Raw genomic sequence first — 27,403 nt, 5'->3', positions numbered from 1 at the left:
GACCAGATTCAGCTAAAAAACGCTTAACGCCCATCTCTGAATACCCGCCCAAAGGGTTATTACTGCTTTCTGCACATCTCGGCTATTCACCAGATCCATGGGTCAGTCCCAACCACTAGCCCAGCTAATACAGTAGTTACTATAAAAAAAAGATTGACTGAACCATGGTTTACACCAACTTGTTAAAAAATCAAAACATTTTTAAAGCCTATTATAAGGGAAACTCCTTGGTATTATTCCACATTATTTTTGCTTGAGTGAGCTAAACTAATGCAGTAAATTCAAACACACAACAGAGAAAAAATAGGAAGGGTTGGGGATAGTCATCAATATGAATGATTCAAAACCAATGACCAATGTTGAATACATTTTCCATGTATGCGGGAGAACCAGATGGTTTCACACCATTGATAACAAGCAATACATTTTTCCCCAAAAAAGTGTAGGGACAAAAAGCCTAATAACGCCCCTAACATTCCTGTGTAGCTTTTGCCCCTAAGCTCCCACAAAGGCCAAGCTGCTGGCTGGGATGTTAGGTTTAGGCAGTGGGATACGGGGGTTAGGCTATGGCTGTTGGAGCGGGGTTAGGATCAGTGGTGAATTTACAATTAGGTACATGAGACACGGAAGCAGGTGCTGGCACTTGTTTAGGGGGCAGCACTTGGATGCTTGTTTTGGTACTGCCCAGTGCCAGATTAAGCCTTCGGGGGGCCCGGGGCACTTTAGACAGGGGGGCCCCCTTGCACTTGTCATTACTGGCCGCAAACTGCATGGGGGAATATTACACTGTCAAAACACAGAGTGAAGGCAGTATAAACTTGGTCAATGGTTAACTTTAGGGGATACACATATATATATATATATATATATATATATATATATATATATATATATATACACACACACACACATACACACATACATACATACCACATGAAAATCCTGTGTTTGTCTCTCTGCACCTTACTCTATAGGAGACCTCACAGTCCCAGTGCTGCCTCTGATTAAAAATCCTCCCATGACTAGGCTGCTGCTGCTGTTATCCATGGGCCTGAGAAGCATGTAATGAGCTCCACCAATCAGAGTTTAGCACAAACGTCTCAGCCTCTGCCCTCTGGTGCAAAGTGTCATGGGACTTAGTCAACTCCCAGTAATGCACTGCACACTTGGCTCCCGATGCTCAGCACCATTAATCATTGTCACATTGGCAGATAGGTGAAGCTGCAGCACTACCCCACTCCCATGCACAAAACCTGTAGCTAAAAAAATAAATGCCAACCCACAGGGGGCCCCTAGCTAGAGGGGGGCCCAGGGGCACTGACCCCTTGTGCCCCCATTATAATCCGGCCCTGGTACTGCCAACCCAAAACCTCCCAGTAAGTGCAAAATATTTTCTCTGCATTGCACCATATGCCATCTTTGGTGGAGTGTAAATGGGTAGGACATGCACATGCTGCCCTGCAATCTGTCCTACTTAGTAAATATGTATACATAATCAAAAAATATTATTCTATGTGGCTTTTTTATTATTTTATTGGCTAACATCAAATGAGGACCATTAAATGAAAATAGAAACATTAGGCAAGGGGTGTTCCCTAACAGCTCTGCCTAGGGCAACCTCACCCCTAAATTCCCCCGTGGTTAGAGTTAGGCTGCATGGAGGGACCAAAAGGGTTGGGGGCAGCCAGGGGGAAGGTTAGTATACTTACCTGACCTTTGTTGGGATTCACTCCAAAGGGAGGCCAGCGTCATTATTCTGACTGACGGCTGTATGTATCCCTGTCTCTGCCAATGTGCAGAATAGCAATCCCCACATCCCTGATCCCTGCCATCAGTATCAGGTTCCTATCTCTGAATAGTAATACGCCACATCCCCGCCCACAGTAACAGGTCCCTACCTCTACATAATAATCTCAGCTGCTGCACTGCTGCTGGTGGGAGAGCCTAGAGATGAGCAGAATCTGTCCTCACTCTGCCTTAGAAGAGACTGGGTCCTGCCAAAGAAGTGTAAAGGCCCCCATACACTATCCGATTTTGGGACGATTTCATCCGATTTCGGCACTTTGTGCCGATAATCGGGTGAAATCGGCCCAAAATCGCAGGTGTGTGATATCTGATCTGATCCGATGCGCGGTCCCGTGCGCATCGGACCGGATCAGGGAGGTCGGACGGTCAGTACATACGATCACGTCCGACCTCCCTGTATGCATATGCCTGCCCACCTGACAGGCATAGGCATGCAGACACCGGGGGAGCAGTGGAGCGGGCAGCGGGTCCCTGAGCGCCGGGGAGTGCTGACCTGGCCGGGCGGTGATGTTCATATATATCAGCAGCGCTGCGGGAGTCGGGAGGGGACGTGGTGCCGGGTGCCGGGTGCGGCGAGTGCTGCTGGCTGACCTGGCCGCGCATGTGATCACAAATAGCAGCAGCGGGGATGGGACGCGCAGTGGCGGCTATTAGATTTTTAAAATACCTGTCAAATGACCGGCCGTTCTCTGATTGGCTGTCCTTTGCTATAATTATCGCATATGTTAGAACATATGCGATAATTATAAATGCGATGGGCGACGAAGGGGGGCGGAGATTCTTAGAGAATCTCCCCCATTGACACACAAAAGAAAAAATATTGGAAGATTGAGAAAAACATCGGGGGAGAAATCTAGCGATGTTGATGAAACATTGGATCCTCAACATTGCAGGGTTAAACATCGAACATTGGAACCATAAATCCGATGTTACCGATGAAACATCATATGATTACCCATCCCTAGTCCCATCCCCGCTAATGCTATTTGTTATCACATGCCCGGCCAGGTCAGCAAGCAGGACTCGCCGCACCCGGCACCACGTCCCCTACCGACTCCCGCAGCGCTGCTGATATATATGAACATCACCGCCCGGCCAGGTCAGCACTCCCCGGCGCTCAGGGACCCGCTGCCCGCCCCACTGCGCCCCCTGCGCCCCGACAATTGATAAATCGCAAGCGATTTATCACATGTCAAATTTGGCTCATCAAGTGCCAAATTGTGTGTGAGCCTCCTGGGGAGCTCCCAGGCGGCTCACAGGAGAATTGGGTCCGACTTGTCTTAAGGACAAGTCGGCCTAATGTATGGGGGCCTTTAGTAAGTCCTGCTCTGCTGCCTCACAAGGGTGCAGGGGGAGGAAACACACAGTGGGCATAGCCAGAAGGTGGACCTGGAAAGAGGAGGGGGTTTCCTGTTTTATGTGCGCCAGGCCACCTGAGCTGCAGCACAAACCACGTAGTGCAAGGAGGATTGTTAAGCATATATACACATATGTGCTATCATGTATGTAATACATGTGCCAAATGGATCCCCTGGGGATTGGCAGACATCATGCATCACCCGGGACTCAGCATAAGCCTTCACATACTCTCCCTAAGCCTGCCCCCGGGTTCCGATTGGCAAGTATCACAGGAGTCTTAAGAATGTGGGATGGCTTATGCTGATTCCCAAGCACCACATGAGCTTGATGCGTACAGTGGCGGGATCCATCCAGCAAGCATCAAGTGATTGACAGTTTATATAGGGAGGGGGTGGCAACAGCAGCTGGCCAATGGTGCCACAAGTGACCGATGCTGCATCTTTGAGGCATTTACTTATGTCAGGCGCATAATGCTGCATTACCATATCTGACTGAGCATTGCTCCCGCTCTCATGTATGCAGCAGTAATGTTCCATTCAACCACATCTGAACCAGGCCCGCATCTGTATGAAGAACTGCATAGATTGATCACAATGGGTTGTGCCTCTGAAATTTCTAAGCATTCTACAGATTATGGGCGAGATGTACTAAACTTCAAAAGTGATAAAATGGAGAGTGATAAACAGCCAGCCAATGAGCTCCTTCCTGTCATTATTCAAACACAGCCTGTGACATGTCAGGCAGGAGCTGATTGGCTGGCTGTTTATCACTCTCCATTTTATCACTTTTCAAGCTTAGTACATCTTGCCCAATGCCAGATAGATTCCGTATTCTATACAGCCTTCCTGCTAATTCAGTGGTTTACAACCTCAGTCCTAAAGGTGCACCTCCAGGTGCAACAGTCCAGGTTTTAAGGATATCCATGCTTAATTACAAATGGTTTAATCACAATCACAGAGGTACAAATGAAGTCACCTGTGCTCAAGTATAGCTTTCCTTAAAACATGGATTGTTAGGCTGGGTAAACATTATGCAATATGTGGTACTTATGTAGTATCTGGGCTGCCGATTTTGAAATCGGGTCCATCGCATAGCATCGCATACGACCATATCGCATGCGATGCGATGCGATGGACCCGATTTTTCCATAGGATTCAATGTTAAAATGGACTGAGTCCATTTTAACATGGAATTCAATGGGAAAAGGGGTCCTTTTCATACCCCTACTATCCAAGTGGGCATGGAGTTGGATATAAACCTGTGGCGAGCGTAGCGAGCCACCGAGCCCGAAGCGTGGCGTGCGTAGCGAGCCCCATGAGGGGACACAGAATACCGTCCCCTCGCGGGGCTCACTTCGCTCGCCACGCTTCGGGCTCGGTGGCTCGCTACGCTCGCCACAGGTTTATATCCAACTCCATGCCCACTTGGATAGTAGGGGTATGAAAAGGACCCCTTTTCCCATTGAATTCCATGTTAAAATGGACTCAGTCCATTTTAACATTGAATCCTATGGAAAAATCGGGTCCATCGCATCGCATCGCATGCGATATGGTCGCATGTGATGCGATATCGCATCGCACTGATTGTATGCCTTAAGTTAAGGCACACAATCAAAAAATCGGCAGCCCAGATAATACATAAGTACCCAATATGTAATTCAAACAGCCAATGAATGACATATTGCAGAGTGCATTGAGTGTACTGTACTTATGAATGACATCTTGCAGTTAAATTGGTACATTTGGCTGTCTATACGACTGACCCACCAATCGCCTCATATGCCCGACCTGGAACCGCCAACAATGTTGTCTCTACTTGCTCCTGTAGCCATATATGTTGGTAAATGTGTATGAGCATTATTATCGTTTGTGCCTAGCATTTGGCAAATCAGTGGATCGGTCAACAAATCAAGCCTGACCATCTGTGTACCAAGGTTTGGTGTGCCTTGGGGACTAAAGTTGGGAACCCCTGAATTATCAGGAAGGCTGCATAGAGTGGACATAAGGGGCTCTGAGATGGCATATATGGGCATGAGGGGTGCACTGTGCAATATAAAGGTACATGAGGGGCTCTTTATTAGAGTGGTAAAAAAAAGCATGAAAGCAGGCAAGTTATAAAGTGGTAAGGGTCGATTATTTAAACCTGCCTTATCCCTTTAATTGCCAAATTAATTTGTCAAAATAGGTGCCAAGCAATCATTTTTATTCATCATAATGACCTGTATAGGAAATATAATCCTTTTTTACACAAAATTTCTCATTTGAATTTATATACTAAATGTGAGCTATGCTGGCATATTTAGCAGATATTTTGAACATCTCTCACAGAGATGTTGGCACTCAAAGGGTTAAGGCCGAGAAATCGGACCACATTAGATGGTTGTAGATTCACTTCCTCTTTCAATGATTGTGTATGTTATGGTATATTTATAAATACTTTCTTTTTATTTTTATTTGCACACATGAAGAAAGATTATGGGGTACATTTACTTATATGGGCATTCTATTGAACCAATCAGATTCTATTATCTTCTAGAATTTGCTAAATAACAAAATAAGTAGAATATGATTGGTTGCTATAGGCAACATCCCATCTTCAATAGATCTCCCATCTTAGTAAATTTACCCCTATATCTGCTGATAAATAGAGGTTTTTTCTGTTATTTAAGCATGACAGCAACTACATTTTTTGCTGTTAAAGCAAATGCTAAATAACTTTTATTGTGTTTATGACCTGGTTGGATGTAAGAACTGCTTGGATCTGAGTGGTGTAAATCTGACATAGGTTACTGGTGCAGAGCTGGAGGCATCTTCATATATCTCTGTTTAAGCATATGGCCTTCATACATTATTTTCAGTGCTTTCTTTTATGGTCACATATACGTCCATCTCAGCATGATTCCTGTGCACATTGAGGCTGCTGAAGATAAAACACAATTTTGACTACCCAAACGCTTACAGCACATTATTTTGAATTCCCAGTAATAGCCTTGTTATATCAGGCTAATTAAAGGTTTTAGTTTCTCTAGTTTGTGCTATTAAACATGTAGAGTACAACCTTAATGAAAAACATCTGACAGGTATGGTACAGTATGCAATGCTTTCCAGGTAAAGTCATCAGAAACCAACTTCTTCAGTAGAAATAACTAACTAGATGCAGTACAATTTTAGAAACCATTCCCAGAAAATGTAGTTTCTATGGAGACTTAAAATTATTTCATAAAGCACTTGTTTGATGCATTTAAATATAGCATTTATCACTTGCCGTTCCTCTAGCAAAAAATAAGTTAATCATCACAAATTGGAATAATACATATTAACCGTTATCCTGTCAGTAACAATGTATTCCCTACTCAGTGTCCCCTTGCCTTCTTTTATCCCGGCACTGACATTGAGCACTCATATGTGTGGGAGATGTTTTCTGAAAGAGACTTGTCACAGCTCTGGTTAAAATTACAATCACGGGTCAATAAAATTATTGTTCATAGACCTTCTGACAGTTGACCATTTTGTGTAGAATGTCCTTGTTACAGATCTCTTCATGATTTGCTCAACTCTTTTTTGAGGCCTTCAACAGTTGCTACAATCCTGAAACATATTGTTTGTGAATTTAGGCAGTCCTGTGAGCCCACCAGACCCCGCCCAATGTCAGTACGCCTGCCTCCCCTCACAGGACGTGTAAGCGCATGGCCTGCGAATAGAGGTTTAACATAAACCATTTGCAGGCCAAGAGGGGCACTCCCACGTCATTCGATGGTCGCTGACCGTCGAATGATGCGGTGAGTGCACGCATATCTAAAGTGACTCTTAGGTCACTTAGATATGCGTGCACATTCGCCAGGAAATGGGCGGGCATCTGACATCTGGTGATGTCAGCTGTCTGCCTCTGGCACCCACGTCACGGGTTGATTACCATTGGATATCCCAGTGTTGTCATGGGAACGCCCATGAAACCCAGCGTTTCATGGGCGTTCCCATGACAACACTGGGCATTCCCATGGACGTGACTATCCGCCGCCGCCCCTGCACGCAGTCTTGGGTGCATGTGCCCAAAGAACAGTCTATTCACCGTGGCGGCATGCACCTGGCATATGCCCATGCACAGAAATTCGCCTGCACATGCACATAGGCCCAGCATCAGTCCCCCATGTGCACGGGGGAATGCAATGTTTCAGAATAACCCCCTTAGTGTGAATATAGGAAAACACTACAAGATACTGTAGTTACATGTGACATTTTTTGTGGGATAGTTAATTATATAGATGGCGTTGATAGTGGGGGTGGCGTTGACAATGGTGGGGGCATTTAACATTGTAAGCACCCATCAGGGTGCTTGTACAATTAAAAATCGCATCGCATCGCATGCCATTTGCTGGCATGCAATGCTATGCAATATTTCATTGTAGAAGCACTCCTGTTAATTTAACATGAATATCGCATTGCACGCATCGCATCGCTAAGTATGGTATGCGATGGGCGCCGTGCTAGGGAAACAAGTACCTACTTTTATATTTTCACCCTAATTCAATATTGGGTATGTACTGATTTATACATCGTTCATGGTCTCTGCGCCATTCTGCACATCATTGGCAATTGGTTCATACTGATGTTATGTATGCCCGCTAGAAATGGGTGATACTGTAGCTTGCCCTGCCTTGGCATCAACAGATATATCCCAGAATGCAGTAGAGTTCTTGCTGTGTTGCCATGTCACTGCGTCTGTGTCACCTCACTCATCTGCCCTGCAAATTGTCATTTCCCCTGGATGCGTGCCCACATAATGGCTTCTAACTGCTTATCTTAAAAGCATAAAATTAGGTGTTTCACAAAGGCATGTGGCTGCTGATAATCCCAGTGCCTGGTGTCTGCTCTTTCCCCACAGTAAACACTAGCAAGCATTTTCTTTGCCCAAAACATGGTTGTCAGGTTCCTTTTACACTACTAAAAACAAACGAGAGAAGACAGGTGAGCAAAGAGGTGGCCCTTGTTATTTCTGAGCTGGTGCATCTTGCCACAGGGTGCCAGTATAGCTGTGCTATTGGGGACTGTGCATCCCACATCAATTTCTGTCACTAGCAATCCTGCCGTGTGAGCTGGAAGCAGGAATGAGAAACAAAAATGTACATGAACAGGCTAAATGAATGTGGAATCCAGCTTATTTTAGACCTGCGTACCCCAAGGGGAGGGGAAGGCACCGTGTATACAGCCTTCTCTGTCACACTCTATCACTGTCAGCCTGTAATGTCTGCTTATACAGAGCTGGCAGGAGCTGCAACACAGAGCCGGTAGATGCTATTGTATATTCCTTGGTTCCAGTCTTTTCCGGAAACACTGTGCTGCTAAATGACCTGCTATTGTTTGTACATGTCTTATTTAGATATTCATATTTTTAGCTCCGCTATATCATTTTCATTTGTTTTCTTTTTCATGGCTAAGATCTCAGGAAGAACTTTGAGAAGGAGCCATTATCAAGGGAAGTGTTTCTGGATCAGGAAGTGACTTTGCTTTGTCAACCACCTGAGGGGATTCCTCCTGCAGAGGTGAGTGCTGCAAAAGTGTCACCAAACATTACTCCTCTGTGTGCATCCCTTACACATAACTAGTTGTCAAGGGGAGTGTGGGAGAATTCGTTTAATCCTGTTCCTCTGTCACATATCACCTCAGATCCAACTTTACATCTGACATTATCTGCTTTTGTAGCAGGCAGCGTAATATAGATTATGCATATAATTATGTAAACATTCTGCCGTGCGCTATCAGGGATCAGATAGGCACAAACAACTTGTGAATTTATAAAAGGCTGTCAGTGTTTAAGGGCATACGGCGCAGGGAGTTAATTACCATTTACAATGTATAGTCTGCTCTGACACTATTGCTTTGATGTGTGTACTTAAAATTATCTGTGTGTTTTGTTTCTCTCTCTAAAAATGCGTTGACATAATAATACAGCGACAATATAAAAAGACATTTTCATAAAACACAGAAAGCAATGACAAGAGATAGACACAGATAAAAAAAAGTGGAGAAGACATATAATGAAATACAAACACAAGATCCTCTGGGTTTTTATTGTTGTTGATTATAGTTAATTGATAAAAACAAACAGTGATATGTGACTAGTCAATTAGCTCAATTAGCAAAAGCAATATGTAGGCACCACAGTATGGCTTCATATAAAAAAAGTGTATATAAAGGCCTACACAAATGTATGATAAACTGCTATATTTTTATAATGGAGCTCAAATGCAGTGGTAGGTTAATTGGCTTTATACAGTTTATGAGACAATTCATACCTGTATTATGATGCTGATAGGACACGTCCTGTGCCTTATTATGGTTTTAGCAGCAGAAACGTATTATTTTTTATTCACAACAGAACATAAACAGAACATAAACCAATTAGCCCTGCTACTCTGAACAATAACCTGAACTGCAGGATGTCTCACTAGACTCTCGCCTACTGAACAGACTCAAAACAAATACAGAATACCATTTTAGCTGCATCTTACCATAGATCTTGAAGGAGGCCTTTAGCTTCAACTTTCAGTATTATTTCCACACTCAGGGCTGGCTTCATACCGATGGAGAGAGCTACAGCTAATGACCAAACCAAAAAGGTCACAACAACAGTACTGAACTGCATCATGAGGCTGCTTGTAATCTCCTCCACTCCATGCTAGGAAATTGTACATGGATTCCGTGAAAGTGAAATTGGAAATCTAATCACCAGTAATACTTAAAATAAAAAAAGAAAACAGAAATCCTAAGGGAAAACACCTTACCACCTGACTTACTGGTCCCATTCTCACATACATTAAGCTCAGTGCTTTTCAACCATTTTCAACTCGCGGGAAAACCAAACAAGAATTTAATATTGCCAAGGCACACCATCAGTCCCCCACAGGGAAAAACACATTGACATCTACAGGAAACCAAACAAAGCCATCGGTTCCCATATGAAAAAAAGATCAAACTATTCCCCACAGGTAACAAAAATAAAATACATTGACCATTGCATGAAAACAAGAGATAAGTGAATAACAGTTGAACTTGTGGCTGTAAACTGGACATCTCTAGACCTGGTGGAACACTTGAGAACAACTCAAGGCACACTAGTGTGCCATGGCACAGTAGTTGAAAAACTCTGCCTTAGCTGATACTACTGATGTCATCTACTGACCACCCTGTCAGCTCCCATGTTATACTGTATGCTAAGTAGTCACTGGCTAGACTGAAAACATTTCATGTTGCTTATAAACCATAACCTGGCCAAATATTGACAAACTAAAGTTAAAGATTTAATTGGAAGGCATGTTTTTACCCCATAAATTGCCTGTAATAGAGCGTATAGTACTAGCACTTTACTATGGTGGATTCAGGGCCTGATTCTTATATGTTAGGAATTGCACAGTCGCAGAGAAGTAGCTATGCCATACTAATGAACTGCAAATGGAGGAGGTGACTGTAGGATGTAGATGCCCCCTGCATGCTACTGTGAAATCCAACTGTGATGAGACTCATGATGATAATAGACTATGGTCAGTCTGCATAGGTCAAGGCTTACCCACATAACATCCAGATAGTGAGCCCATTTCTAGTAATTGTTGTAGAATATTACCAAAATAGTAATTTTACTGTTTGACTGTATTAATTAACATGCTCTTGGCAGCACAATTGCTAGCAGCAGTGGCTTGAATCACACTGTTGACTCAGTTTGACTCAGTTTTATGTTGTGGCCAAATCCTTTAAGAATCACCCCCCCCCCCCATGCCCCCTCCCTACACATTGAGTTGGGAACATATTACCAGAAGCATCAGGGTGGGAGAAAACTAAGAACTAGGTGGCATTGTAGGGAGTTTTGAGTATAAATAGTCTATGTAGGGCAGTTTCAGACATTACATTACACTCAAGAAATTAGGAGGCAAAAGGGATGGTTCGGTAGAGTGTTAGGATCAATGTTTGTTTTTTTAAGAATAAGGAAGACAAATGCATGATTGAAGGTAGAGGGAACAGTGTCTGATGAGAGGGAGCGATTAAGTAGGTGGGCAAGATGGGAGCAGGCAGAAGTTGAGAGGTAGTGGAAATGGCAGGAATAAGGTTAAGTGGGGAGGTGTACAGAGGAAGGACTGGATGAGGGCCATCACTATGTCTCAAGATACAGGGGAAAATAAAGTTGGTATGGTGGATAAAGAGTAATTGTCCGGGAAAGGAGGGGACTGGTTGCTGAGGGTCTGATGGGATTTGATGCCATGATTTACAGTATGGGGTCAATTTTAGATGTTCAGTAGGCAGCAAAATCAAGGGCAGAGTTGAGTTGAGAAAGAGATCCTGTTGTTTGAAAAATGAGGTTCTTGAAATAGGATTGTTTAGAGAGGTAGAGGGCAGCAATGCAGGATGAGATAATACATTTGAAAAGGAGGAAGTCTGCCTTAGAGCGTGATTTCCTCTACAGTTGCTCTATGGTTTACGAACATTTATAGCATTATCAAAACTTGATGTTCATGCTTAGCACTACCTTCAAAATTAAGGTGACCTGGATAATACAATTGCATCTGTACTGTCTGATCTCACAGTAATTTGGGTATAGCTATTTTTATGCCAAAATATGGTAAGATCAGTGGTTAAAGTTAGGGGGAACGGGGTGTAACTTAGTTCCACCACCTCTAGTGGTGAGGTGGAACATATTAACCTCCACATTGGCCCTGCACAGTAAATCTCACAGAAAAGCATTCTAGTTTGCAGGGGGATGCCAAAAACCATACCACTGTCCCTGTCACTGCCTATGGGGGGGGGGGAGGAGGTATACATAGGTGGCATAGAGAAATGATTTCCCCCACCTCTGCATGACCTCTTTATGCCCTGGGTAAGATTTTCCCTGTAATAATCTTTGGTCCTGGATGTCCTATTAAATAGGTACAACAAAGCCTTTTTGAGATGCAGGAAAGGAATCAGAATCAGAAAAGAATTTGAAGGTCTGTCAATCCAAACTACTGCTCAAAAAGAAAAATTCTAGGCAAAGTGAAAAGAACAAACAAAATAATAAAACCATTACAAATTTTGAATATTTTAGAACAAACGTGTGTAAAACCATTTGGAAAGCTCACACACATATGAATGTAGTGGTAAGAACAAGTCTAAGAAGATATTAATTAATTAATTACAAGATGGTGAGAAAGTTTAAGCAGTAACGTTGCCTTTATGGTAGCTTTTGCATTCTTTGAGTTTTACACTTGTATGACTTTCTAATGGTAGTTCGTCTTTATCACCCAATAGTTGTTGAACTAGATAAGGCCCTCATACATTGCTGCGACTTTCTGTGGTATGCTAATTAAAAGATGTGACATGCGCACAGCACAGGACAGTTGTAATAAAAATGCGGAGTAAATGCAGTTCCCATTACTCTGCGTCTAAGTGCCTCATTACCGAGGAATTGCACTCCGCTCGTGAAGCTCCAGAACAGAAGTTTGCTAATTACGGTACAATTTTGCTATTTTTTTTTTAATTTGCCAGACAAAATTCCATTGCTCCAGGAGTATTCATGGAAATTTTCAAGTCATTCTAATAATTGGTTCATACTTAGCGTTTTGAAATCTATATTTCCACCAATCTAAAGAAAACTCATGAGCCAATTGATGTAGCCCAAGCAAAACTATATTCATTCGATTTATGAGCATTGTTTTCTATATAAATGACCACATAGAACATCAATGTTTTTCAGTTAAAATTGCTTTAAAAAAAAAAAAAAAAACAATAAAAAAAATTCAATAAAAATAGATAGTTGACAGTTTAATATAATTTTTGCAAGCCAGAATTGAAATTCTGAACCATAGGAAGATCTGAACTGGGACTCAGAATGGATCTCCTTGGGATAGCCAGACTGTGTTTTGGTTCTTTGGGTGTATTTGGATTTCTCTAGAACCGAACCACACATTTCCAGTTAGAGTATATGAAAAAGAAGACGTTCATTAATCTACTTTGGTACAGTTAAGCTTATATAAAGTAATAAAGTAAAAGTTTGGGACTCCTTTTTATTTTGCTAGACTTTAGTATTGGCAGTAGTGATCTATACACCATATAAATATATACATTCGGGTTGTTTATGAAAAAGGCTTCTTTTATGAATAAAAGATAAATATGCATTTTCAATGTCATTTTTCTTTCAGAATATGCCGACATTATTACTACTATAATATACAGACCCTGGTGCACAGCAAATAAAACTTAAAGAGCACAGGAAAAACTGTATAACTGTAAGAACGTGCTCTGCCTGGCTCACTAATGGAGAGCAAGGAATTAGAACTCTGACTCAAATATATAATCAATAAAAATTATGTTTTAGTGATACATGATAAACAGCCAAAGGCTCTGACATCGATCTGGCCATCTTTAAGGTTCTGGTGACACACTAAGTAATAACATTATCAAGGAGGCATATCATAGCACCAAATCAAATTCAGCCATGATGATGGTAACATCATTTGTTAGACGAGGCATTATCGCGTTGTTGCTAAGCAGTGTGGGTAGCTGTTTGCAGTAGGAGTAAAACATCGATCAGAATATTAATATGAACACACTGAAGAGGGTTTTATGCCAAAACTTAGTTCTACACTGTTTTATGAACACATTTGATACACTGTACAGACAAGTGTTGGGAAAGTTGTTGACCTTAGGATACATACATACAGGATACGGTCACTAGGTCTACAAGCAATAGGTCAACAAGCATTAGGTCAACACCACTAGGTCGATATGCATGAAGGTCAACATGATAGAAGGTCGACATGCAGGAAGGGTGACATGACAAGGTTTATATGGGTTAGGTCAACATGGTCATTAGGTTGACATGGGGAAGGTCAACAGTCAAAAAGTTGTTGTTTTTTGAGCCTACATTCATGCCCTACCATCTTCTAGGGCATGGTGGGAGAATAAAATAGTGTGCCGAGCATGGCGAGCGCAGCGGTGCTACGTTTCAGTGTCCGTGTTGACTGTGTCAACATTCGGGACAAATAAAAAGTGAAAAACCCCATGTCGACCGTTTGACTGTCGACCTTCCCCATGTTGACCTAATGCATGTCGACCTAATGACCATGTCGATCTAACCCATGTCGACATTCAGTCATGTCGACCTTCATGCATGTCGACCAGGTGGTGTCGTCCTAATGTTTGCCGACCTAGTTGATGTCTGTTCAATGATCCATACCCATACATACTGCTGGTAAAGATTAGGAAAATGTAAGCTGGAGTGAACACAATTGTAAACACATAAAACATATGACACGCACAATTTTAACGCAATATGGATACTACATATTTGCATTTTTACACATTTCTCTTTTTAATGGTTATTATTTTGACTTAAGCGGCTATGTATTTTTTGGCCATATATATGTGTCAGCAAATAGTACAAATATGACCGGTTGTTTCTTTTTTCTTTTTTATAATTGTTTATTAGCGTTTTTTACATTTAATACAGCTTGTATACATGTGCTTTTATATAAATCTTATCGTGAATACATTAAGGGAAGAGAAGGAAGAAAGAGAAAGAAAGAAAAAGGGGGGGGGGAGTGTACTGGGAAGAATCAAATACAGTACAACTAATCTATACATTCACATTAATTTAACTAATACATATCAGCGCTGACACAATATCTATGCCTAACATGTGGAAACAAAACATGGGACTAGCTAATCAGTTCCTTATCTAATTTTTCACTTATCTTCCCTTTCTCCCATTACTTTATATTCATATACCTGCTGAAAAGGGGGGTGGGAGGTTATGGAATCTTAACCAAGGGGCCCAAATCTCTTTAAGGGGTGATAAGGGGTCCCACATCGCAGACTGTTAAATAAACTTGAAAGCTTGGGATTGGATTCTAAGATAGTTGAATGGATAAGAGCGTGGTTGCAGGACAGAAAACAGAGAGTTGTAGTAAACGGAGTACAGTCAAAGGAGGGAAAGGTTACAAGTGGAGTACCCCAGGGATCTGTACTTGGACCGGTGCTTTTTAATATCTTTATTGGTGATATTGCAAATGGAATTGAGGGTAAAATGTGCCTTTTTGCAGATGACACAAAGGTATGCAACAGGGTAGACACACCAGGAGGGGTAAAACAAATGATTGAGGATCTAGGCAGATTAGAGAAATGGTCAAGAGAATGGCAACTACAGTTTAATGCCAAAAAATGCAAAATCATGCACTTGGGTCTCAGAAATCCAAAGACTCAATATAGTATAAATGGCACTATAATGGAAACTACAGAGGAAGAGAGGGATCTAGGTGTCACTATTTCAGGGGACTTAAAAGCAGGTAGGCAATGTAACAAAGCAATGAAGAAGGCAAGTCAGATGCTTGGTTGCATAGGGAGAGGTATCAGCAGTAGAATGAAAGAAGTAATAATGCCTCTGTATAGGTCATTGGTATGACCTCACCTAGAGTATTGTGTTCGGTTCTGGAGGCCATATCTCCAGAAGGATATAAATACATTAGAGACTATACAAAGAAGAGCAACTAAAATGGTGCATGGCCTACATCACAAAACGTACCAGGAAAGACTAAAAGATCTTAATATGTATACTTTAGAGCAGGGAAGGGAAAGGGGGGACATGATAGAAACTTTCAAATATATCAAGGGCTTTAACAAGGTACAGGTGGGAGACATTCTTCACAGGAAGAGGAGCAACAGAACATGAGGACATGCACTGAAACTAGAGGGAGGAAGATTCAGGGGAAATGTGAGGAAGTATTTTTTCACAGAAAGAGTAGTAGATAAGTGGAATAGCCTCCCAACATAGGTGGTAGACGCAAATACAGTAGTACAATTTAAACATGCTTGGGATAAGCATATTGATATCCTTACATAAAAATAAGGATCAAATATGGTTTGAGGTAACATGTTTAAAAAAAGGGGCAGACTAGATGGGCCAAGTGGTTCTTATCTGCCGTCAAATTCTATGTTTCTATGTTTCTATGTTTACTTTCTCCTCAACAATACTGGAAATATATTCCATATGATACATATCCCAAATTGTTGCCAATATTTCATTTCTAGATGGACAAGTTTTTGATTTCCAATGAGAGGCAATTTTAATTTTTACCGCACTGTTCATAAACCAGATAAGCTTTTGGGTGGCGTTTGAAATTTCGGGAATGTTTTGGGGTAATAATAGGAATTCAGGAGCAAATGGGACATATTTCCCTGTGATTTGATGTATTAAACTATATATATATATTTCCAAACTCCTACTACCTTAGGACCCTCCCAAAAAATATGAAGCAAAGTACCTCTTAAATCACATCCTCTCCAACATGAATCCGATACGTTGGGTAAATCCGAGCTAATCTGTTCGGGGTCAAATACCAACGAGTATATAACTTATATGCATTCTCTCTATATCTAATCGCCGAAGATATTGAAATTAGATTTTCTTTAATTTGGTCCCATATCGCTGGCTCTAACTGTATCCCGAGATCTGCTTCCCAGGCTATTTCATATACCGTACGGATCGGTTTCCTAACGTAGAGGAGAAGTTGATAAATAATTGAAATTAAACCTTTAGAATTCACCCGTTTTTGACAAAGTGTTTCCAGTTTGGTTTTACTTAAGTCTTTCTGCTGATGCTGAAATTACACATGATAGCTGCGTATCTGCAAAAATGACCAGTTGTTTCTGTTTACACAATTAGTGCAGTTGGATGATCATGTGCACATTGTAAGGTCACGTATAAAGTCATTAGCATTGTCTGCCCATCCCAAATAGATGTTGATTGAGGTTGGCCATCATCATATGCCCATACACAACACAATTTGTGACAAATTAGATATACATCAACATAACTGGCACAGATGTAGCGCAACTCATCTAGCCGGGGGCTGGCGGTCAAACCAGCAGCCCCATAAGGGGAGGCACACGCACAAGATGTTCACCGCCACCCTCCACCACCTCCTTGCCGATCCCCCGTGGTGCCTGCAGCTCCCCACCCCCCCCCCCCCCCCCCTAACCCTGCCTGTCTCCCTGAAGCTGAGACGGGCAGGGATCCTGTCCCCTGCCGCAATAATGGTACGCGCGTGTGTTTGAGACGTTCGCGTGTCCCAGTCAGATGGATCACCTCTCCGCCAGTGATCGCCAGCGGGGGAATTCTGGCAGTTCCCGGTGATGAATGAGAGGCGCTTCATCTGTATATTGGTGTTGCCCATTTACTAAAAAAAGTTGTCCCTTCGACATTTGTTAATTAGGAATTAGGATTATGGTTTATTTCAAGGTCCAGAATGTAAGAATATTTTACAGTTATTATCTGTTCTAACTTTTTTTCCATTCTGTCTTTTATGTCTGCCCATCTCTATTGACCACAATGTAAGGTGGAGTGGCTGAAGAATGAGGACATGTTGAACCCTGATGTGGATTCCAACATTTTCATTGGAACAGACCACAGTCTGGTTCTTAGACAGGCTCGACTAGCTGATACTGGGAACTATACCTGTGTGGCCAAGAATATAGTGGCTAGGCGAAGGAGTAATTCAGCAGCCATTACTGTTTATGGTAAGATGGAGATTATTCTATGTAGTATGATTGCTGTTAATAACAGTCTAATAATGGCCTCATATTAAGGAACCCTAATAATAAACTTATATGGAAAGGCATAATAGAACCACAAATTATTATTCTATAATCTTCTAAATTATGTATCATGGATGTCTATTTTTTTTCGGCCACCTTCTCATAAAATACCTTATTCCACAATGGCTGATACTTATGCTTATGCTGTATAAAGCACCCTTATAGGAAACACCTTAATTGTTGGCAAGTTCTTGAAACTTTGCAATATACATACATACAATATACATGAGTGGTTGTTGTTGTTTAATAAATACATTTTTGCTGCTTTACGGGGCTAGCTTTTTAAATAGTTTTGATCCCAGCTGATGTATTATGCAATGTAGCTTTAGGCCAGACAACATAATGTATTGTAGTAAACAGGTTGTGTTGATGGCCACGATCTCCTACTGTGTGATCAAATTGAAGAAGAAATTTACTAAGATGGGAGTCCTCTTTCAGATGGGATGCTGCTATGTGCAACCAATCACATACGAGGACAGATGTACTAAGCTTGAAAAGTGATAAAATGGAGAGTGATAAACCGCCAGCCAATCAGCTCGCAACGGCCATGCCACAGACTGCATTTGAAATATGACAGGAAGGAGCTGTTAATGGCGATTAAATATGACCAGAGAGACAATAAGTGAACAGCGCAGGTTACGTAATAAGTCCGCAACCAACGTACCCTTTATACCTAACTACGTGCGTACAAAGCGTAACGCAGCGTAGTGTACCTTTTATTGTATTATGTACACAGAGAACCAGTACCTTAATCAGAGATTCCTTCGCAGTATATTGTCTCTAAACTGCGAATATACCTTATCGGACAGTGTCCGTAATATACCTTGTCGCTATTATGCGAATAAACAGACACGACCACTGTATAGAAATAAGGAGATAAGAGCTCCGTAAAAAGGTTGTATTTGAGTCCCTAATGGACAAAAGGGGGTTACAGAAATAAGAATAAACAGGTATAACAAGTAATACAATATACTAACAATGAATACTAAACAGACTCTGCTAAGGGGAAAGAAAACAGATACAAGACACAATCAGCCAATCAATACAATAAGGATAACTACCGTTAATGAAACCGTTACCGTTCTCATCAAATATGCGAAGTGTAGTCCGGTCAGAGCTCACTATCGTTCAGGGATGAACTATAGTCCGGTGGTCAGGTCAGGGAAAAGTAGATGTGCCGAAGAGACTTTGGCTGCTCTGGGTCGCCTATCTTATAGGGTCAGAAAGGGGAGGTCAAAGGCCGTTCTCATTGGTCAGGGGTCGAATGTCAGGTCAGCTGTGATTGGGGGGTAAGCTGATACACCTGGTTTGGCTAGGTCCAGGGGAGTGAACTTTAAGAGTCCTTTGTTCGGTGGTTTCGGCGTCAGCAGTGATAAGAACTGGTTTCATCTGGATTTCTTTGTTACATTCTTTCAACAGAAACTGTCTCTGGATTATGGATTATGTCCATAACTATCGAGCCGTGTATATTGCGGAATATTCGCAATGACCGGAATACTTCGCATAATGAACTGAACGGAACGGTACTAAACACGATACAGATAGATGTATGCAGGGCTAACTAAGCTATGTGTGGCGTTCTAAACCTTTAACTATATTTTACTTAGGGTCAGTATGTATTTATGAATTTATGTGTGATAGTATGGCTACTCTTCTGGCCCACTTTGCCACGCATACTCGGGTATGGAAACTTTATTTGCGCAACTCTGCGAACCAAAATGGCGGCCATACTATCCTAAAATGGCGTGTGTGTAACTCGACTTCCATAGTCCACCCTTTAACAGTAATTATAAAACTGTTACAATACAAAACATTTCACACGACAATACAGAAATTCATAATCCTAACAGAGAAATTGGGATACATGAATTAAACATATAAGGGGAGTAAACCATCTGCTCTCGGCCGATCCAGGATCATGGATAAACGATGGGCCGCATTTATCGAACAACCTACTCAGGGTCACGAAGGATAATGTACAATTTTGGGATAAAAATAAAAACAGGGGTGGTTACAACATATACACGTTCACAAATATGGTTTCTTTAAAGGGAGGTGGTTTCGATTTTAGGGTCATATACCAAACCCTGGTCTTCCTCTGTATCTCTCGTTCTTACACTCATGATTTCGGTACGTTTTGTCTTTCCCCGGGTCACCACCTTTATACATTTGAACAATAGCACAAAGACTATGATGGCACCACCGATACAGAGAAGGAGTTTTCCTATGCTAGCTATGATCCCTTGCGCCCATTCTCCTAAACCAGAGAACCAGTGCATTGGATTCAACCAGGAGGTCCATTCACTAACTTTGTTACCTATTTCTGCCAGGCTGATATTATGTTCCCTTCTAAATTCCCATTTAAGCTGAAGAATCTCATCCATCCGATGATCGATGATTTCTTCTGGGTCTTCAGTATTGTTGGTGATATATGTACAACACTTCACCCCAAACTGTGTAGAGAGGGTGACACAATATCCTCCTGTCATAGCTGTCAGATAGTTCAACACCATTCGATGTTGGACTAGCTCTCTTTTATACGCTTGCAACTCCTTCCCAGTGTATCTAAAGGTGTCATCATAAATCTCAGTGATGTTATCTACCAAGCTGGCTAATGCTTGTATATATTTAAAATTTATGACTCCTCTGGCGGTATGGGTGATATCTAAAGCAATGAGGAGTTGGATACCGAACGACTCGTGTATCATTTCGGAAGCTAGGGGTTCTTTCCTGATGGTTAAATCCCTTTTATGGATTTGGTCATAATGGGTATGAGTGTAAGGAGGAGAAATACCTCTGTGTATGTTCATCATCTCATCATGTGTGAGGGTCATCACTTCCGGTAACACTCTGCCTAGATAACAAATACCAACGTAGTTCATGGAGAGCCATTTGTACGCCCTCCTACCACAAATATAATAAACATCGTCAGGGAGAAAATAGGGGACAGAGTATTTCATGATCTTGTCACACATTATCCATAAGAACATCCCCGTCCCCTGCTCCCTGACTCGTTCCTCACATGTTTCTGGCTGTAGGGTTACATTACAGTAGCCGGCTGATACTCTGCCGGCCATCATCTTACTTTTCTTCACCGTGTAAACATATTTATAATGTCTCCCACTGGTTCGGATCTTTAACAACAATTCTTTATCAATAGGCTCTCCATCTGGACGCTGGGAGTAAGTTATTGTCTGGTTATGCCATGTCACTTCCCAAGTACCAATCGCTCTGGAACTCGAGAAGTTCATACATACCAGGGACTTATCCACTTGGTATGGGTGTAATCTAAGACTAGGGGACCTGGTATACAGGTATCTCTTATCCAATGGCCTCCCCTTATTTAATACGCTTATCTCTGAAATATTAAGCGGGTATGGGACTAGGCCTACACTACTCCTTTTATGTAACACTTGTGAACACACCCAGCATTCTGTTTGGTTTAAGACCTTACCCACTAGTGAGTGGTAATCACTCAAAGGATGTCGGCCTGTAGTTGCCTTACTTGTCGACTGACATCGCTGGATGCATTCTTCTTCCATTTTAGGTTGACAATATCTACAGACACAGTACTCACCAGACAATAACTCATCACATAGCCCTTGAACTACGTTTCCCTCATACCTTTTACCTTCTCCTGTCATGGGCAAAGTGTCAAGCTGGTTTAGGGATTCTACCTCACCCATATCTGGGTCCATTATTACACTGTCAGAACTCCGCTCCGATCGCTCTAGGATGTGGCAGCCACCGAGTATCTTTGGGTGAATAAAAGAACACAGAAAGAAAACAAAGACATATATGCATAGCTGTGAACCTTTTGCTTGGAGTCCTTCCATCATCTCTACCAGGGGACTTTTATTTTGCTCTGCTCTTAGACCTTTGTTCGCTCAGGTTGCTCGACCTTGGCTGCTTCTCAGTGTTCCCGAAACAATGCTTCTAGCGACACTTCTTCTCTCTCGCTCTCTGCACACTGGGACTCTGGGTTACTGGCTTTCTTGCAGTGGGACGAATGTATCCAAGTCTCTCTCTCTGCGACTTTAATTGATGTAGTGCTGGTCAACAAAACTTGGTACGGTCCTTCCCAACGGTCTATCAAACAACCTGAGCGTAAAAAATTTCGGATCATAACAAAGTCTCCTGGTTTAAGATTATGACAATTCTCTGTAGGCATATCAGGGTTCAGTAATTTCAGCTGCTTTTGTTGCTCCCTTAGCTGTTTGTTTAGCTTTAGGAGATACTGTACAGTTAGCTCATTGTTACATTTGAGATCATCCTGTGGGTCTATCATGATGTGTGGCTGCCGACCAAACAATATCTCGAAGGGGGACAAGTTGAGCGGAGTCCTGGGAGTGGTCCTAATGCTATACAGCACAATAGGCAGTGCCTCTGGCCATAACAACCCTGTTTCAGCCATAACTTTACCCAATTTGTTCTTAATAGTACCATTCATTCTCTCAACTTTGGCGCTCGCCTGGGGACGATATGGAGTATGAAGTTTACTATTAATCCCCAGGAGTTTACACATGATTTGGAAGACCTCTCCTGTGAAATGAGTGCCTCTGTCACTCTCAATGACCTTTGGGATACCATACCTACAGACAAACTCCTGACATATTTTCTTTGCTGTAAAGGTAGCAGTGTTGGAGGCAGCGGGGAAAGCCTCCACCCAGCTAGAAAACATGTCAACACAAACTAATACATATTTCAAATTCCTACAGGGTGGTAACTGTATGAAGTCGATTTGTATTACCTGGAAAGGGCCTTCTGTAGGAGGGATGTGGGATGGCTCTGTTGGGATGGCTTTTCCAACGTTCTTCCTCAAACAGGTGAGGCATGACATTGCCACTCTACCTGCTTGAGAAGCGAACCCTGGTGCACACCAGTAGGCCTTTACCAGCTTGCACATACCTTCCTTCCCAAGATGTGTCAGCCCATGGGCCGCCTCGGCTAGACTAGGAAGGTATGCCCTGGGGGCCACTGGTTTCCCGTGTCCATCTCTCCAAAGTCCGGTAGACTCTTGGCCACATCCCTTCGACTTCCATACTGCTCTTTCCTGTGGGGAACACAAATTCTGCATGTCTATCAGTTTGGATGTGGATACTATGTTCAGTGTACAAAGGTTGGTAGGATGGGTGAAAATATTTACAGGGCATGCGGCCCTTTTCGCTGCCTCATCAGCGCGGCTGTTACCAAGTGACACCGGGTCCTTCTCTGATGTGTGAGCTTTGCACTTGATAACAGCCACTCTGTCTGGAAGCTGAATAGCTCCCAGAAGTCTCCTAATATATGTCGCATGCGCCACTGGTGTGCCAGCCGCCGTCATGAAATTTCGGAGGCGCCATAGGGCTCCAAAATCATGGACTACTCCGAAAGCATATCTGGAGTCGGTATATATGTTGACTGATTTTCCTTGGGCCAGTTCACATGCTCTGGTTAGTGCCACCAGTTCCGCTACTTGTGCTGAGTGAGGTGGTCCCAAGGGTTCAGCTTCCACAATACCTTCTCCATCTACTACTGCGTAGCCTGTGCACAGCTCTCCCGTGTCCGTCTGTCTATGACAGCTACCATCTGTGAATAAGGTTATGTCTACCTCACTTAATGGGCTGTCGCTTATGTCAGGACGTGCTGTGAAGGTCTGATTCAGGTAGGTCATGCAATCATGTTTGTCCTCACCCTCACTAAACTCTGCTTTACCATATTCAGCAACATTCCCATCACCCTCCACCCTTTGTGCCTTGGAGGGCACATGAGGAAGGAATGTGGCTGGGTTTAGTGTGTTGCATCTTTTGATGGTAATATTTACTGGGGCCATCAGCGCCAGTTCCCACTTAGTGAACCGTGCTGAGGACACATGACGTGTTTGGGCAGAATTTAGGAGGGCAGAGACAGCATGGGGAGCATGAACAGTTAAATCGTGTCCCAACACTACGTCCTCACTCTTACTTACTAGTTGTGCTATTGCAGCCACACTTCGTAAGCAAGTTGGGAGTGAGCGTGCTACTGTGTCCAGCTGGCCACTGTAGTACGCTATTGGTCGGTTGGCATCACCATGCTTTTGTACAAGTACTCCTGCCGCACACCCACCTGATTCAGTTCCGTACAGTTCAATGGGTTTTCCATAATCTGGCATTCCCAGTGCTGGGGCCTTTGTTAGGCTCACCTTTAGTTCCTCGAAAGCCAGTTCAGATTCCTCAGTATGAGAGACCCGATCTGGCTTAGTTGAGGAAACCATCTCTTGTAGTGGTAATGCCAGAATAGAGAAACCTGGGATCCAATTGCGACAGTATCCACACATGCCTAGGAACGTACGGATCTGATGCTGGGTCTGTGGCAGTACCATATTCTGAATCGCTTGGATTCTGTCGTCGGTGAGGTGTCTCAGCCCTTGGGTAAGGCAGTGGCCCAGATACTTAACCCTGGTCTGGCATAATTGCAGCTTATCCTTAGATACTTTATGTCCTGTCTCTGAGAGATGCATCAGCAGCTGTCTAGTGTCATCCACTGATGACTCCAGTGACTCAGAACACAACAATAAGTCATCAACATATTGTATCAGTATCGAACCACTCATGGGTTGAAAGGATTGTAAACAATCATGCAAGGCCTGGGAGAAGATGCTGGGGCTGTCTATGAATCCTTGGGGGAGTCGTGTCCAGGTATACTGTACTCCTCTGGGTACTCTTTACCTAGAACGGCGCCCACGATTGAAATCGCGGGCATCGCGGGTAAAATCGCGGTAATCGCGGGCATCGCGGGTAAATCGCGGGTAAATCGCGGGTACATCAAAATCGGGTACCCGCGATTACCGCGATTTTCCCATAGAGAACAATGTTAAAAAGCCTGATTGACCGCGATTTTAGCGTTAAATGCCTCAATGCCCGCGATTTTCCCATAGGAATCAATGTTAAATGGGCTACAGAGCCCAAATAGCCCCAATTAACCCTTAAATGTCCCCCCAATTTTTGTACGCCACCCCACGATCCACGCCAACCCGAAGCGTGGCGAGCGCAGCGAGCCCGCGAGGGGCGGCGGTACGCGTCCTACGACCTTTTCATGCCCTACTATCCACGTCGGCGTGGAGTTGAGAATAGAATAGTGTGGCGAGCGCAGCGAGCCACCGAGCCCGAAGCGTGGCGAGCGCAGCGAGCCCCGCGAGGGGACGCGGATACCTTCACAGTTATACGCGTCCCCTCGCGGGCTTCACAGGTGTCCGCGTGGCCACGGACACCTGTGAAGCCCGCGAGGGGACGCGCTTACCTGTGAAGGTATCCGCGTCCCCTCGCGGGGCTCGCTTCGCTCGCCACGCTTCGGGCTCGGTGGCTCGCTGCGCTCGCCACACTATTCTATTCTCACACCACGCCGACGTGGATAGTAGGGCATGAAAAGGTCGGAGGACGCGTACCGCCGCCCCTCGCGGGCTCGCTGCGCTCGCCACGCTTCGGGTTGGCGTTGATCGTGGGGTGGCGTTAAAAATTTGGGGGGACATTTAAGGGTTAATGGGCTCTGTAGCCCATTTAACATTGATTCCTATGGCCAAATCGGGTGGATTGAGGCATTTAACACTAAAATCGGGTCCATCGCGGCTTTTAACATTGCTTCCTATGGGAAACCGGGAGCATCGCGTCGCGGGCATCGCGGGTACGTTTATGGCCGGCCGCGACGCGACCGACGCGATTTTTCAGGTTTAACATGGTTTTCAATGGGAAAATCGCGGGCATCGCGTCGGTCGCGTCGCGGGCAGGCATAAATGTACCCGCGATGCCCGCGACGGGCGCCGTTCTAGGTAAAGAGTACCCTCCTCTGTAAGTAAAGGCGAACAGATACTGGCTGTCAGGATGCAAAGGGACGGAGAAGAATGCTGAACACAAATCAATGACTGTGAAATGAGTACAATGAGGTGGGATTTGCATTAGGATGACAGCTGGGTTTGGCACTACGGGGAATTGGCTCTCAACTACTTTGTTTACCCCTCTTAAATCCTGCACTAGTCTGTAGCCCCTCCCCCCGCTCTTTTTCACAGGAAAGATGGGACTATTGGCCGTGCTGGAAGTTCTAACTAGGATTTCCTGTTGGAGCAATCGTTGGATCACTGGGAATACTCCTAGCTCAACTTCAGGTTTTAAAGGGTACTGCGGTATTTTTGGGGCTATCCTGCCTTCTTTTAAGCAGATCTCTACTGGAGCTACATTTGCCATTAGCCCAGCATCCTGTCCATCTTTAGTCCAAAGGGAACCCGGTATTTGTGCTGTAATTTCAGCTACCCTAGATGGATTTGACTCTACAACAGTGGAATACAACATTAACCTCTGAGGACTGTCCAGCATATCTTGCACTTCTTGTGTAAGATTTTTAGGAGTGTCCAGGAATACCCCATCGGGGGTGCAATAGATGACACATCCCATTTTGCATAGTAAATCTCTACCCAGAAGGTTAGTCGGGGCCGCTGCAGCCAACAGGAAAGAATGTTTGGTATGCAAAGGCCCGATTGTAACCTCTGCTGGTTTCGTCAGTGGGTAATGTTGTATTTTTCCTGTTACCCCAATTGCCGCTACTGATTGGTTAGTGAAACCCAAGTGAAGAGGAGTGTTGAGAACAGATCTGGCCGCCCCTGTATCAACCAAAAAGGTTTGCCTTACTCCAGCTATATCAACCTTCACCTGAGGTTCCTCTCTAAGGTGTTGAGTTAATCTAACTGGCTGTAGGATACAGGTGTGACCTGTTTCCTATTGTCTGACCTGCGTTGCCCTTAGCACAGTGTCAGCCATCAGATGGGGAGGAGGCATGTTGCGTGACCTGTCTGTCTCCTCCCATTGTCTAGGGGCTGGGTATCTCCGTGTCTCACCTCTGTGAGATTCCCATTCTCGCTTATGTGTTTGGTAACTCCTGGGGTTTCCTGCCCTACAATGAGCTGAGTAATGACCTTCCCTATTGCAGTTGTAACAGATAATTGGCTTTCTACCTGTGTCCCTGGTGTTTTGTTGTTGGTATGCAGCTTTGTTTGGGGCATTAGAAAGGGCCTGGATGCTAACCATCATCAGTTTGTCAGTTTGCAGTTCCCTGTGCTTCTTAATGTTGCGGTCGTGGTCCACAGCAGATTCCCGTAGGGCATCCACTGTCATTCCACGCCAATTTGGAAAAGAAGTTTGGACTCTGGCTCTCAGGTTTTCCCTAAGCCCTTCCACCAGCACAGAGACAATCATCTCCCTCAGGTGGGGGTCGTCCTTAGGCTCGGAGACACCAGTGTACTTTGATACCTCCAGTAAAGCCTTTGTAAAATAATCAGCAGCAGTTTCGCCATCTTTCTGTTTGATGGTGAAAATCTTGCTATATTCTACTGCTGCAGGAAAATACACTCCTAACTGTAAGTTAATCAGGCGTATATTCTCCTGGTTGATCTCATCATTTATCTCCTTGTCCACTTTCAATCCACTATCCTGAATGAATTTCGGGATGTCAATGTGAGTGGGGAGACAGGCCCTCAACATGATTCTCCAATCCTTGTTGGTGGGCTCATCAGAGTTTCCTAGATCCCTTACAAATTTCCGGCACAATGCCAGATCTTTCCTTGGGTCAGGGAAATCTGTAATGATGGACCGCAGCTCTAACCGTGTCCATGGGTTTAG

General features: G+C 43.6%; 1 protein-coding gene across 4 annotated transcripts in view; it reads left to right on the top strand.

Moving 5' to 3' along the window:
* Positions 1-27,403, top strand: part of UNC5A (unc-5 netrin receptor A) — a 307,237-nt gene that overhangs the window by 231,942 nt on the left and 47,892 nt on the right. For all 4 annotated transcript variants that reach the window (XM_083182136.1, XM_083182133.1, XM_083182135.1 and 1 more), the window contains 2 exons: positions 8,601-8,704; positions 17,522-17,702. In XM_083182136.1, coding sequence (XP_083038262.1) covers positions 8,601-8,704; positions 17,522-17,702 — 285 coding nt within the window. The remainder of the gene's footprint in view (positions 1-8,600; positions 8,705-17,521; positions 17,703-27,403) is intronic.

The sequence above is a fragment of the Crinia signifera genome, chromosome 4 (genome assembly GCF_055691185.1).
Source record: "Crinia signifera chromosome 4, ASM5569118v1, whole genome shotgun sequence".
Taxonomy (NCBI): Eukaryota; Metazoa; Chordata; class Amphibia; order Anura; family Myobatrachidae; genus Crinia; species Crinia signifera.
This window is presented reverse-complemented; position numbering and strand designations above follow the sequence as displayed.